We start from the raw sequence: 15,471 nt of genomic DNA, 5'->3' as shown, positions 1-15,471 counted from the left end.
CGCGTGTCCAGCCCGAGCGACGCGACGATCCAATAATCGAATCGGACGGCCTTAATTCCGACAAGCGGATTTCGATAGAACGAGACGCGATACGAGCGATCGTGTCCGTCGCGATACTTAGCCCCGTGGCTCGCTTTGCTTCCTTTCGATGTCCGGTCGCCCTTTGAGAGCGCTGCGACGCGTCCCGGCTACGCCCAACCGGAAGCCTCGCGGCAAAGACACCGGAAGGGGGATTAAGTAGGTTCGCAGGGACGCCGTTTCAGCAGGGGAAATGGATTAAAGCTGTATTTCCGTTAACGCTCCGCGGGTACCTTCCCGCGTCTCCGAGATTCGAGACGTGGAAGTTTCGCGAAAGTTTCCCGTGGATTCCTAAACGGAGAAGACTAAACCGGCAGTAATCGGAATTTCGTTTGCTCGCGAAAGAGGAAGTTCCGATCGATTATAGTTTCCCGTTATGGCGTAAAAGTTGGGGCCATTAGTAATTGTAAATAGACCTGGTCGATATCGATGCGTTGGTACAGCTATGTAGAAACTTCACTGTAGTAGGGGATTATTATGACACGACGAGTCGTATAACGTGGTGTAACTTTACATTTTCAGCGTAGCGATACTGTTGTAACGCACACGTGTACGTACAAGGAATAACCGGCGGAGATGATGCAGCGAGGTTATAAATTAATACATCGAGCACCGAGTGACGTAACCGCAATCAAAACCGTACTCGTATAACACGGAATCGTATGACTCGGAACGTGTAATCACGTATTATAATACAGGGTTATTCGCCCGCTAATCCAAAGGCAGTGCCGACGATTACAGCCTGGCTGTAACTTATTTTCGCACTCTCAATTTCGTTTCATATATATATACACACACACGCACACATAGTCGCCTCCACTACCGGTAGCCACCGATGACATAGGGTCGACACGGGTCTCCAATGTCACAGCGAAGACCAATCGCCAACACCACACAACCCTATGGTCTTATCGCTGAGTGATCGATGATACTGCTTGTGAGCTAACTAAGAGAAAAATATAAGTACCGTGTAAAGATGAGAAAATGACTAGGCAAGGGTAAAATATGTATCGCGTGTACTTTGATCAACTCCATCTTTGATACTCTCGACACCACCATTTTAAGATTTCCGATGACGTATATTGATATAATAGCAGGATATTTGGCACTGATCCTGTGTCTACGCCAATGTTTTGCTCCGTATAGTCCTGTCTCAGTCGCTCTAGGTGCATCTCATTCGCCCTCTACCTCAAGCGACGCTGTATTGGTCGGTAACGAAAATTTGAGTGCCTTATCTTTGCGATTATGTTAGAAAAGGTAGGGATATTATATCACAATCAATCAATTCCGAATTTTCGCCATATGTCATCTTCCTAGTTCACCACGGTACTCTACTGTATAACCGTTTTTAGTCACGTGGCGTTATGAAATTAACTGAACCATACCCGCTACTCGATTACGCGATTCGAATTTAGTTCCTCTCGAGCGACGATATTTCGAAGCTCCATTCTCACACGCCGCACGTTCTCGCCTCTCGTATATGTATTTACTTACCGACCCGTGATAGCAGTTGTTACGTACGCTCGTGCGAGTGGCATTTGCAAAGTTCGTATAAAAAGAATTTAACCCATAAACAGGTAATCGACCGTGCGAATAAAGTATGCATGAGAAAGAGGGGAGTTCACGGTCTCGATTGATAAAGCCGACTGTGTCCCTCGGTCGGTGTCGCGGGAGGTTCGAGTCGAAGCTTTCGACGGTTCCGTCGAGGGTAGCCAGAGGCGTGGCGGTCGTCGTCGACGAGATGGCGCGACACGTCGCGAAGCAAACCGTCGACGGCGTCGCGGCCATCGCGTCGTCGCGGGCGCCCTCGCCGCCGGTGGACGCCGGTCGAAGCGAATCGCGTGCCAATCTTTTAAAACGCTCCCTCGCCACACCCTGCGCCGCCAGTTTCTGTGCGAAAAACACGCGACGCGCGATACCATCGCGGAGTTTCCCTCGTTTCTTCGAAGTTACTTATCCCTCCACGTCTTTCCGGATCGCGTGTCGGTCGCGACCGTCTTTCCGTTCGATCAAAGACGCTCGAGTAGAGCCCGCGGTTCGTTTCGTTGCGCGACCATGCACCTCGACGTCGATTATCTATCCGTGAGACGATGACGCGATCTCGAAAGATGCTTCGCGGTGCTCTCGATGTGAACGAAGGACGTTGGGATGCAGATGGAGGGAGATCATCGCGGAGGTGCATTCCCGTCTGATCGTCCGGCGAAAGCTAGCAATAAAAAACGTAAGTGACGATACTCGACGAAAGAGTCTTCATTTTCGTGACTTTTTAAGAAATATCGTATAGGTTGATTATAGTGTACGAGGGGTGGAAGAAAAATCTCTGAACGAGGCAACGTGTGCATGTCGCGTCTCGCTCGGGTGAACGGTCGCCGGTTCGTTTCTCTGTCTATCTCGCGGCGTCGAACGGCGACGCACGGCGGATCCTCCGTCAACTAATATTGATTATAAAAGCGGCGGTGGTGGCAGCAACGGCGGAGGTAGCGGCGTTGACGGTGGCGGCAGCAACGAGGATGCCAACGATGCTTCCTTTCCACTCGGTTTTCCTTCTGTCAGCCGGCTGCCGGTAGTAGTACACGCGCTTCGGTTACGGTAGTGGCAATCTCGTTAAGTGCTCCGCGAGTTATTCCCCTTTCGGTTTCGATCGCCTCTCGGGTTGTCGAACCGTCATCTTTCGCGCAAGTGTTTCCGACCAACGGCGAGATGTAAGTTAAGCGGGAATCTGAACCGGCAACGCTGCTCGTGGCCGCGAGCCGAGGTTAGGTGAGCGAAGGCTCACGAAACAGCCCGATTTGGTCAGTGAGTTTTTTCCCAGAGACAAAGATACAGATCGAGGGCGGTAAGTAATCCATCACATACTGGCTTTGCGATAAATCGCGCCTAGGTATCGAGGAATACTGATTGGTAGTAGTACGTCGTCTCCTCCACCATGCTTTGGGAATCCTTCACCGTTCGTGGGAATCCCTCATCCGATCGATGGTCTCAAATATACGGGGTTTAGAGCAGACGGGAACACACTGTCGCTTCCTTTTCGTCGAAAGCTCTCGATTTCGCGCAGTTTGTCTGGCCGGAGCAGAGTACGGCGACACGTGGACGACAGAGGCGGAGTGCGGCGCTAAATAACGTAGGAGCACGTCCTCACGCACGTAATCGCGCACGCACGTGCACGTGCCGCGGATGTTTCCTCTCCCCGGAAAGGCATTCTTCGCTCTGAAAAGCGATATAGATTTTTTTCTCTCGGCACGCGCTCGATTCAGAGCCACGCACACGTACCCACACACACACACACACACACGCTCTCGTACACGCAGGCGTATGCGCACCACGCTGCTTTCTACTCGCGTTCGCAGCTAGTACTCGCCTCCAAAGAGGGTGAAATTAAGGGAACGGTGAATGTACCGCCCTATAACCCAGACCCCCTTTTCGTACCTCCTCCTCTCGCCTCTCCGCTCTTCTGGCCTCTTCACCCTTTCGGTCCTCGCTCTCCATCTGTCTCCGGCACTCAGCTCGTGTTACTTCCCTCGATTCCTTCTTTCCTTCTCATTAAGCACGCCATTGTTCGCGGAAAAGAAAAATAGTCTCGCGATCGTCCAATCGTCTCTTCGTCTCCGATGGCAAATATTTCCGAGAAGCCTCGTGCTTTCGGCGCTCAAAAGTAGACCTTCTCGAGTGGGGTCCGTTTCGTAACAGCCTCGAACAATTACGGTTAATTAACGCGCGTCATGGCCGACAGAGGTTCGCTGAACTTCTGTCCAAGCGAATCGCGAGTCTCAAGGCCAAGAATCGTCGGACTCGCCGAGTGATCTCCCCTACGAAATTCTCGCGAATTTGAACCTCTACTTACCGTGGCTTGGCGGGGGGAGAGGTGAGGGAGGCACGGAAGGAGAAGCGCACTTTCGAGCGCGTATTTTTGGCCGACGATAATCGATAAACGGCCTGTGCAGAGTCCGCCGAGAAATTATTGTCTGTTTGCCCGAACCCGCGACTACTTTTTCCCCCACGGCAATTTTTCTCCCGATCCAACTGGTCCTATTCCTACCAGTTAGACGGTGATTCGAGAAGGATATCTCGCGATGGATAAATCGATCGTGCGGCGTATGAACGAAAAGCAGACGAGAGTTGGTTGCAAAGTATTGTGCGTTCGAGAAAAGAAGGCACAGCGTGTTTACATCCTCATGGTTGATTAACTCCACCGACTCTCCCTTGATCACAGGCAGTGACCGCTATTGGTCGAAAACGGTGACGAAGATCATCGGTGACAACGTCACTGCCTGTGCCTTCTTTCCTCGAACGCACAGTACAGTTACCCGTGATCGATCTCGGGATAGAAAATCGAGTCGAAACTCGTGCGTGCCTAATCGACGGTCGTCGTTCTCGTCGAGATTAATACTCCGGCGCCTGCTCCCTTATGGTCACGACTCGTCGTTGCCCTCGAACTAGCCTCACCTCCCCTCCCCTCCCCACTCCTCCCGCGTCCCTCGCCTTGAATCGAGGCAACCATCGCGTCAGTCGCGTAGGGGCTCGGTCTGCGTGCATCCTCGAAGGCGTCCTCGCGCAACAGTTGTATCTGGCGAGGTCGAGAGACCAAAATGGCCACTCTCTTACTAATCGAGCACGCGCTCGACGTATCCTCAAGTTCTCAGCGTCTAACTGCATCCGATCGTGACCGGTGAAAATCGATCGGATTCCTCGAATACCCGCCGATCGATACACAGCCATCCTGAAAACATTCGACCACCATATACACACCACCCTATATCGTTACTCTGTCCTAACGCTATAATTACTACACTCGCGTTATCCTCGCGTGGGAGTAGCCCGTCTGGTCGAAAGGGAACGTTGAACTTGTAATTACACGAGGGCTAACGGTTATTTTCGTTGTGCTTATCGGGACGAATTTACCCGGCGTCCTCGTTACGCGGCGCCGAGAAAGGAACACGCGTTCTAATTTCCGACGTGCACACCGTTGGCGTGAAAAATCAGCCGCGATTATGCGCGGAGGATACTCTCGGGTGAGGTTAGGCGGCGAGATTTTGAAAGGCAGAAATCCGCCGGGACGGCAGTCGATCCCCGGCCCCGTATCTAGGTATTTGCAGTCGACCCAACGGAATCTTATCTGCGGTGACGAATTATCGAGTAACCGAACGTTAGATTAGATTTCTCCGACGGACAGGCGGGACAGCACACACAGGCTTTCGTTGATTCGTTGGTTTCGTTTCCTCGCACGGTTCTCTCGGCTCGCTCGCTTCCACGCACGCCTGCTGCTATTCTGAAAATAAACGCGTTCGAGAATCTCGCGGTGTCGTGGTTCGCCAGTGCTGGTCGTATCGTCGGGCACGACGCTTCGAGTTTTATCGAACCGGTCGCTGCACGGGAGTATCGTACGTATGTACGCGTATCGCTCGGATCATCCGCGGTTGTTCCCTCGTTGCATGTCGCCGCCATTCCGTATAGTTGCCTCTCTCTCTTTCTTCTTATTATTTTTTTCCTTCTTTTCTTACGCAATCTACCGTTCCGTGATTTCGAAGAACAAGAAGGGGCGAGCCGAGGGTTAGTCGGGAAAATCAATTTCAGGTTGCCGCGAGGGGACAAGAACCGGATCGATCTTCACGTGAGGCGTCCCGTTTAATTTCTATCGCGAGTATTTTCCATCGAAAGACACGTCCCGGTGCTTTTAACGGATTTCAATAGGGACGCGGCGGTTATAAAATTTCGCCCGTCTTCGCGTTAATGGATCTCATCGGGCGGCGTCCTCCGAGGGCCCATCCCCGAAGATAAGTCGGCGAATGACGTTTCAATTTCGCCGCCGAGGCGAGGAGGCGGTTCTGCACGCCGATGAACGACCGGTGAATGATAATTGATAGGCGAGCCGGAGGACTGCGGGGACTCTACTGGTCGGTTCGTATCATCGTTTAATCGCGGCCAATCACCCTGGATACTCTGCCGATTTTTTCGCCACGGAAGTCGAGGATCGTGTCTCGCGTCCATCCGTGGTGTACAGTACGTGTATATACAGGGTGAGTCTCTTAGCCGGGACCTGGACTTCCAGGTGAATTTCAAACGACATTTCGGGGGAAAATTTTTACGCTATTCGATAACTTCATCATCGCATATTGCGATACTTTTTAACCCTTTGCACTCGAGAGGCGAGCTTCAGTCACCATTTCGTAAAATTTGGAAGATCGATATTAATTAATATATCAAATTTAATGTAATGTGACAGCGTGCGTATCGAAATCAAATAATTCTACGATTCTGTTATTATAGAATTCTTTATTTACTGCTCACGAAAGTATCGACAGTTTTTTAGTAGAGAATCTTTGAATTTCTACTCTTCTCTAGCAAAAAAATCGTCGAGTGCAAAGGGTTAAAATTGCGTTGGTTGGCGCACTTGCAAAATGTATTTACCGATTTCCTTTTTTAATGAATCTGCATTTTTTTCCCCCTTTTTTTTTAGAGTAAATCTATTTAGGATATTCCACGTGGAAAAGTATTGGAGTAAAATGTAAAAAAATGAAATAAAATGGGGGAAATATTTTATTAAATGTTTTACTTTTTTTGTAACTGCGTCGTCGTGAATATTTAACGTTGATATGCAAATCGCGTGAAATTTGTAATACCCTGGGAAATATTTATATATATATATATTTTTCACGTTTTATTGTAACACTTTTTCGCACGCGATGTTTTAGAGACGCGATTTACACGGAAAAAATATGCAGTCTTGTTTTTGGAAAAAAGTGTAATTGCACTTTGCAAGTGCATCGGTGCACTTGTAAACAGAATTGTGTTATACGATGGTGGAGCTTGTCAAATGGCGTAAAATTTTCCTCCGCAACCTTTTTTCAAATTCACTGGCCTCGTTACTAGACTCGTCCTGTATACAGGGTGTTGCCGAATGGCGGTACTCGTGAAAATATAAGTCGAGAATGTACAGTGTCAATTTTTTTGACATTTTACATTGATTGTTTACAGAAACTAATTGTTTAATTCGTTTGTTTAATGTTTTCAACACCAGCTCTTGTTAGCATTTCATTAAATCGCATAATTTTTTGAATATGTAACATTTATTTCTTTTTCGGTTTATTTTTTTCTTTTTTCTGATAAGCTCGTAAAATGTTTTGCAACTCGATTAACGAGCAAACTAGAATTTTTTGGAATCGTGACATGCAGCGTTTTTCCTTACAAATATACATATATTTGTATGCAAATGAATCACTGTGCTGTCCGAATTGTCATTCCAATTTTATGCGTTACCTATTAAGGGATGAACATTGAAATGAAATGAATGAAATGTTTGTTAATTGCAATATCGTTGGGAATGTATCGCTCCTTTTTGCCAATGTAATTAAATCCGAGAATTTCCTTTTTAATTATGCGAAAATTTAACATCGATTTATTCAGAAACGATATTTCACGGGGAAAATATCACTTTACGTTTTGGATTTATTTTGTTTCGCGTAGATGCACCCCTTGGGGTTTATGCCATTGGTTCGATGTCACCCTGTATATATATACAATAGGATCCCCTGCAACGCGAGAGTCACGTAGCTTTTTACGATTCGTGTAACATGAAAACAGAAACGGAAAAAGGTTAAATTGAAAAAATATTTTTTCTTGTGACGTGAAAGGGAAAAATTTTTTAAGTACCCAATGCGCAAAAAATATTAAAAATTATTTAAGCTCGAGTAATTAAAAAATTTTTAATTACATACAGTCGAAGCCGGCAATTGGATATTAATCTTTTCAGTATTTTATTCGATTTTGAAAATGCGTGTGCTCGATTATTTATATGCGATGACAAGTATACTCGAGGAAAACAGAATAAAAGCATTTGGTATAATATTGAAAAATATTATAATAAAGTAACAAATTTTTCTAGTTAATCTTTCGAAAAGATTATATTTTTACTCTTTAATGTTTTATTAATATTATTTGCTGAATTTAGAATTCGAATTAATTATCGAATTAATTAACACAGAAATTCGATTGTTACCTAAACAAAACAATATTCGAAATCGAGAAAAACATTTATGTCAGGTAATCAGGAATTATTTAATTTTTATTATAATCGTTTATAGCGAAAGCGTATATGTTTTTGCACGACGAGTATACTCGTCACAGAGCAAATGCCATTTTTTCGTGACCAGTATAAGATGATATCGACGTAAACTTCGAAAACGTTAGCCTAACGTGCACCTTGTCATATGTCAGAGTGTGCTTTCTAGCAAAATGGTCGTCGATCTTCGATCTACAAAATAATATCCATTTTATCTTATATCGACACTAACTTTACCACAGTTTAAATATCTACTTTTGAATTTCCAATTAGAAATTCCATATTCAACCCCATCTCTTGACTGCCTGGATTTTGTCAATTTTCTACTCATACAAATACAAATGCATTCTTCAACGAGTCAAAATAGCCGAATTTTTTTATTTTATTTTATTTTCTCAGTGTTTAGACCTTAGAAAATATGTGTGTACACCCATTCAACGAAATTCGTAAAATTGGTATAGAAAACCTATTATTTTGGTCGGGGTAGATCCGATATTGACGATTTGCTGCTACATACATATGTTATCGGATTTTTCGATTCATCACGCTCTTTGTGTCTGTGGTTGCCTGTACACAAAGGATTAGTCTGTTATAAGTTGGTTATTCTTCCTGAATACGAAATATTAAGGGTGCGATAAATCGATCACTCTTGAATATTTGTACCAAAAACTTTGAACACGTTTTTCTCGAAACCAGATTTTTCGAACTAGTTGACAGTATATCTCGCGTTTTGGTTGACCAATTGACTTGAAATTTGTAGGAGATCTTCATCGGATGTACCTTTATCGTAGGAACCACGAATTTCAAAATCCGATATTTTTTTCTATTTTTGTTTCCCATCCAAAGAACGAAAGACACAAGGAAAATCGATATTTAAATTTCAAAATGCTGCCATTTTTTTAATTTTCGAAATTTCGCTGTTCCTGTGGTTCACGCTATAGTCGTATGTATGCTAATTAAGATGCCTTTTGGTTTCCTCGATTCAGATAACCAAATGGACCGGAATCGTGTCAGCCATTCGAACCCGTTTTTAAAAACGTGCTTTACCTTGGTCTATACATAATTTCCACAATTTTCGTTTATTTCGTTAAAAAAAATTGTACATACTCTTCAAATGTAAATAAATCCAAGCGCGAAAACTCTATATTAAAAAGTATAATGGTTTGCTTGAAAAAAAAGGGTAATTATTTAGAAAGGGGGGGTGCCTCACCGATTTAGTCGATTTTTTAATATGTCGTAGAAATCGCCATTTTGAACAACCGATTTCGGTTTTCAAGATTTTTGCAAACAATTATTGCTACTATACAATGAATATTGCCTATAGCTACGTATCTGTGCCAGCGTATGTGTAAGCGTTGAGTCCCCGATTGTTTATGGTTTCTATAAACACATTAAGGTGGTCGGCAATGGACGTGTGTAACGGGTGTACTTAAAAACTCGAGTTAGTCGAAGCTTACAGTGAAAGAATTTTATTTTTTATTTTCAATTTGTTTTTTCGTATAGAATCACCTTTTTTTCTGTTGTACCACTATTGCTGAGACACACTGTATATTATTTGCTGTTGATCGTATTGCCGTTATTTGTAGAAACAGAAGATAAGATCGTGAATCTATGCAGACAAAGTCATAGACACGTAGCTATAGTCAATATTGATTGTAGTAGTAGCGATAGTTTCCATAAAAATCTCGGAAACAGAGGTCAATCGGCTCCGATATATGAGCCTTTCACTGCACAAATTGATTAATTCCACTTTTTGAAAAATATTAAATTTAAGTGTCAAAGGTATAGTCATAACTTTTTATATTTATAATAATTTTCCCTGATAATTAAGATCAACACCATTAAACGACAAAAATTTGTTGGCCACTGAATAATAAATAATTTATTTCAGAGGTCACTTTGATTAACTCCGTACTCTAATGTAAATCGTTGCAATAATGCAACTAAAATGCATTAGCAAGCCATGAATGATAACGGTGAATTTTTTAGTGCCGTCTTATCAGAGTTTAAGTAAAATTTAAATTTATTACTTTTTTCACTTGCCAAATCGATTAACTCTTCCAGTAACATAAAAATGGTAACATTACCAACGATTACCTTTTGGCTATTTTTTCTTATAAATTTTATATACCGTTAGACGAAAGTTACATTTATATTTATGCATTCTACGATATTTATTTCGATTTCAATTATAAGGGGAATTTTAAAAAACAATGTACATTATTTCATTGCATTTCTCCATTTTTTGTTTTATGGAGTTAATTAATTTGTGCAGTGAACGGCTCATATATATATATAGGAAAATGTTGTTCAAAATGTCGATTTCTACAATATATTCAAAAATCATCAAACTCAGTGAGACTCCTCATTTCCTAAATAATTACCGATAAAAACCCTAAAGAATTCGAATCCCGGAATTTGCGATTTCTACACGATTTCTAAAAATCATGAATCCTGCCCCCCCCCCCCCCCTCCCCATTTCCTAAATAATTACCGAAAAAGATCCCAAAGAATTGGAGTCTTATCGACAAGTAATTTTTTTTCAAAATTTCTGTCATTTCCTCGTGCACCATTTGCAGTGACCTAACCGGCGGTAGTTCAGCGAAGCGAGAAGAATGTAAAATCGTAGGAGTTACCGCGTTACTCGGGGATGTACCGTGTCCGTTGGCCACGGCGTGCCGGAATTCGCGGAGCTAGCCGTTAATTGGACGTCGACCATGCCTCTCGAACAGAGGCGAACCGACGAACGAGCAACGGACAGCCGTTCGCGACCTACATTTGCCTCGCGAGTGCCTTCGACGTCGTCCCGATTGGACGCGGTGGCATCGTTGCTCAGCGTCCTCCACGGAGTCATCCACGCCATCCTGATCTCGACATAGATCACGCGTCGATTGCTGCTCGCTGGATAGTTGGTACCGTCGGTCGTGGAATATCTTGGCAAAGCTCGCTATCGACGAGCACGGTTCGTGGCTCGGTGTACGTGTGCTCCGGCACTTGGTGGATAGGGACGAGAAGATGGCTGTATGGTGCACAGGAGTAGAGACGTAGGACTATGGCTGACGCTTCGGTGGTGTGTGCTGAGATAGGTAGAGGATACGTTACACTGATTGCGTCACTTTTATCTCGGGTCGAACAGTGGATCTTTTTCTTTGAGACGACTTTGGGGATTGTTCCGAGGTTTTTAAGGAAAATTAAGGATTGGAGGTCTTGGAGCGTTCTGAAGAGTATCGTGGAGTTTGAGGTTGTTGATATTAATTGGGGTGCCCCATTTGATCCAAACTAAATAAATATCTGGTACAATTTTAAAGACTGAAGGAAATATTTTGTATGTCGTTTGAGGGTTATGGAGGTTTTTTGGGGCATAATTGTAGGGGGTATTTAGTTGGTCTGGTTTAAGTGGAACACCCTGTATAGAGTTATATTGTTGTTTTTATATATATATTAATATTGTATTGAATTTTGGGATTAGAATATCATTGTGAAAAGATGTAGGGGAGTTTTATTGGGAATTGTATTTGGAATTTTTATTAGACAGGGCAGCTAAATATCTCCTATAATTATAGTGACACAGAAAGTATCTTCGTATTTTTCAATTTATACATAAAATATTTTTTTTGTCATTATAATTGTCAGAGATATTTAGGTGTCTGTTTTAAGTGGGACACCCTGTATATTACTATATAGGGTGTCCTACAATTTTAAAGTTACAAAGAAAAATATTTTATATATAATTTATAAGTTATAAAGATGTTTCTTGCCTCGCTATAATTTATGCAGATATTTAGGTAACTTCTATAGTGTCATATTGTTGTCCTCATACACACATTAATCTTCTATTAAATATGAGAATTGATGTTATTGGTATATTGTGATATATTACCGTCCTTGTATATTGCTGTTGGATCTAGATGTAGGATCTAGATTTATAAATCATTTATTCCTGATCCGAATGTGTATATTTTCCATTTATTAATAGACACTTTGTACAATACATCTATATTCCTATATTAGTTACTGCCTTATGGAACTAAGAAAAATCGAATTGCATGCTCGGTCATTATCGTCGTGGATAAATCGCATGGCGAGAGATTGACATCGGTCTTATGTCAACGTCGATGATTTATCGTTATCTCATTCGATCTGCGCGTGTTTCGTTCATTACTCTCTTTGTCATTCGATCTTGTACGATTCCATTTGCAGACTTGACACTTTCAGCCAGCGATGAGAATTTGACAGCCGTATTCTCACGACTCTGTCAGTGTAGAAGCCTTCCACGAGACTAGTATTTTTATATGATCCCTTTCGTACACGTCACGCTGCTAGACATTAATGAAGATCCGTGAGACCTATTTTCATGATCGTGTCAGTGAACATGGTCTTATTAAACTGCGAACAATCAGACAGTAGCTTTTCTATAAGATCCCATTTGCATACGTGACATTCTCAGCCAGTAACGAAAATTCGTGAGTTTTACCTTTATAATGCGTGAGAATGGGTTCTGCTACGTTATGTTCAATCAAATTAGCATCTCTACATGACCTCATTTGTAGATACAGTGTTTCAAGTTACCGATGAAAATTTGCAAACCCGCCATTGTTTCAGAGTAAAAGCTATTATATGATCAATCACACCAGAATTTCTACCATGATCCAACTTACACAGGGTGTCATGGTGATACAAGCGAGAAGATGGTGATTCTACGTGAAAAGCTGAATAAAAAATATGGAATAAAATTGTTTCATTTGAAGCTTCGTAGAATATGTAGTATCACTTACGACACCCTGTATATCTGAATTAATTACGAAGATGCGTGAGCCCTGCCTGTGATCTCGTTAGAGTAGAATCTGTTGCACCGAGCTGTCAGATTATCTACGTGGTTCCAATTAGATTTCTAAAATTCGCGAAGATTATCTCGTCTTCGCTACTGTGTCAGAGTATGATACTACAAGTAATCAGATTTCTATTATCCTATCAGGTTTGTCAGCATAATCCTATTTATACATGTAACATAACGATGAAGCTTAGTGATCCTTATCTATGACGTCAGCGTAGGATCTACACTCTGAATGATCAGACTATTTGTATGATTGCAGTTGGGTGTTACATTCGTAGTTATAATGAAAATTCGTACACCCTATATCTCGTCTTCGTGACTACTTCGAATATGATCCCATCTAAACCCTTTGCAGTTGACTCTCAGTCGCCATTTGTCCCAATAACTTGCCCAATAATGTTACTAGAGTAATGAATACGAGGGAATAATTAGATTAGAATTATGTGATTTTCTTTTTGTATTTTAGCATAAACGTTAAATATATCGGCGAACACAGAGAAATATAAGAAAAGCTTCGAATCGTTACATAGTAGGCCAGCCATTTTGTTTTCTTAATCAGTAGTGGGTTATTTTCTAATTATTCCACCAGATATATCTCGTCGACAAATCCTAACCTATGCTAAGGCACGCCAGATGTCCTCATTATCCACTGTGACAAAAATCCGCCATTTTCTTCTTTTATTTTAACATAAGCTCAGGAAAATATAGGAAAAGCTTCGAATCGTTATATATCAGGCCAGACATTTTGTTTTTATATCCAGTAGTAGGTTATTTTATAAGTGTTCAGCGAGAAATATCTCGTCAATAATCCCTATCGTACGATAAGACACACCAGATGTCGCCGTGATCTACCGTGACAAAAATCCGCCATTTTCTCCTTCTATTTTAGCATAAATGTTAGATATATCGACGGGATCAGAAAGATGTAGGAAAAGTTTCGAATCTTTACATCTTTATCATGAATAAGATCTTTGAGTGCGAAGAGTTAACGCAAAGTATGTCAGCCATTTTGTTTTCCTAATCACTATTCGGTTATTTTCTAACTATTCCACCAGATATATCTCGTCGACAACCTAACTCCTAACCTAAGATACGCCACATGTTCCCATTATCCACTGTGACAAAAATCCGCCATTTTCTTCATTTATTTTAACATAAGTTCAGAAAAATATAGGAAAAGCTTCGAATCGTTATATAGCAGGCCAGACATTTTGTTTTCATAACCAGCAGTGGATTATTTTCTAACTATTTAACGAGAGATATCCCGTCGATAATCCCTAACCTACATTAAGGCACGCCTGATGTCCTCGTGACAAAAATTTGCCATTTTCTCTTTTTACTTTAGCATAAATGCTAAATATATCGGCGAGCTCAGAAAGATATAGGAAAAGCTTCGAATTCTTACATCTTTATCAGCATAAAGGTCTTCGAGTACAGAGGGTTAACGCATAGCAAGCCAGGCATTTTATTTTCATAACCAGTAGTAGGTTATTTTCCAACTATTCAACACCCCTAATCCCTAACCTATGGTAAGACACGCGAGATGCGAGACGTCCTATTTTCCCGATCGTATCATGAACTTCAAACCCGAAACACCGTGACCAGTCCAGCCATCTTCTCATCTCCGCGTACACGGTCCTCTGCTCGGGCCTTCCCCCGAGACTGTGCTCCTCGGGGGGAGCTTTGAATAAAGTGGCGCGTGTATCCTGGCGCCTGCTGCTCGCACGTGTCTCTTGCAACTATTTCCGGCCACTTCCGCGAACACGTTATTCTCGGCCGAGTTTACCAACGACTTTCTGCCAAATAGGTCGGCCCAGCTCTCTCCGACACGGAGCTCCCTCTCCCAATACACCCTCAATCGAACGTTTCATCGCGTATCAACTACCACCCTGCTCTCTCTCTCCCTCGAAAAACAACAAATCTCGAAGGAAACGTAAAAAGATAGAGAACAACCCCCCGGAAGACGCTAAAAGCTGTTCCAAGCACGAATCTCCCTTTACCAAACATCCCTCTCCCTCTCCCTCTAAAAAAAGCAATCCAAGAAAGAATGCTAAAAATGGGGGAAAAAACGCGGAAGGATGGAGGACGAAGCCGGAAGCGGATACTAAAGGGTGGATTTTGTGACTTGGTTGCAGGTGGGTCCAGCAGGGGGGAGGGTGAGGCAGGCTCGAACGAGGTTCCAACTGGGAGAAGAGGCGGCAGTGGCGGCGGCGTGGGCAGCGGCGTCGGAGGGGGAGGCGGAAGCGTGCTGGGGGTTGGCGGAGGTGGCGGAAGCATCGGAGGCGGCTCGGGCGGCAGGAGCGGATCAGGGGGTGGTGGGCGATCGAGGGACGAGCCGAGGAGGCACACCCTCGGCGGCGATCACCAACCGTCCCTACATCATCAGCAGTTCAACGCGGCCCAGCAGCTACACCCCCTTCATCCCCATCATCTGCCGCCGCCACACGGCCAATACGGTACGCCGCCCACGCGACACACCACCATGGATCTCGAGGTGAATCTT

The 15,471-nt window shown here is 43.3% G+C and overlaps 1 protein-coding gene across 1 annotated transcript in view; it reads left to right on the top strand.

Moving 5' to 3' along the window:
* Window positions 1-15,471, top strand: part of LOC108551518 (uncharacterized) — a 65,916-nt gene that overhangs the window by 47,193 nt on the left and 3,252 nt on the right. Inside the window, exon 4 of the mRNA XM_017905722.1 lies at window positions 15,104-15,462. Within this exon, the coding sequence (XP_017761211.1) occupies window positions 15,104-15,462 (359 nt within the window). The remainder of the gene's footprint in view (window positions 1-15,103; window positions 15,463-15,471) is intronic.

Source organism: Eufriesea mexicana, unplaced genomic scaffold (assembly GCF_001483705.2).
Source record: "Eufriesea mexicana isolate 0111107269 unplaced genomic scaffold, ASM148370v2 scaffold4395, whole genome shotgun sequence".
In the NCBI taxonomy this organism is placed as follows: Eukaryota; Metazoa; Arthropoda; class Insecta; order Hymenoptera; family Apidae; genus Eufriesea; species Eufriesea mexicana.
This window is presented reverse-complemented; position numbering and strand designations above follow the sequence as displayed.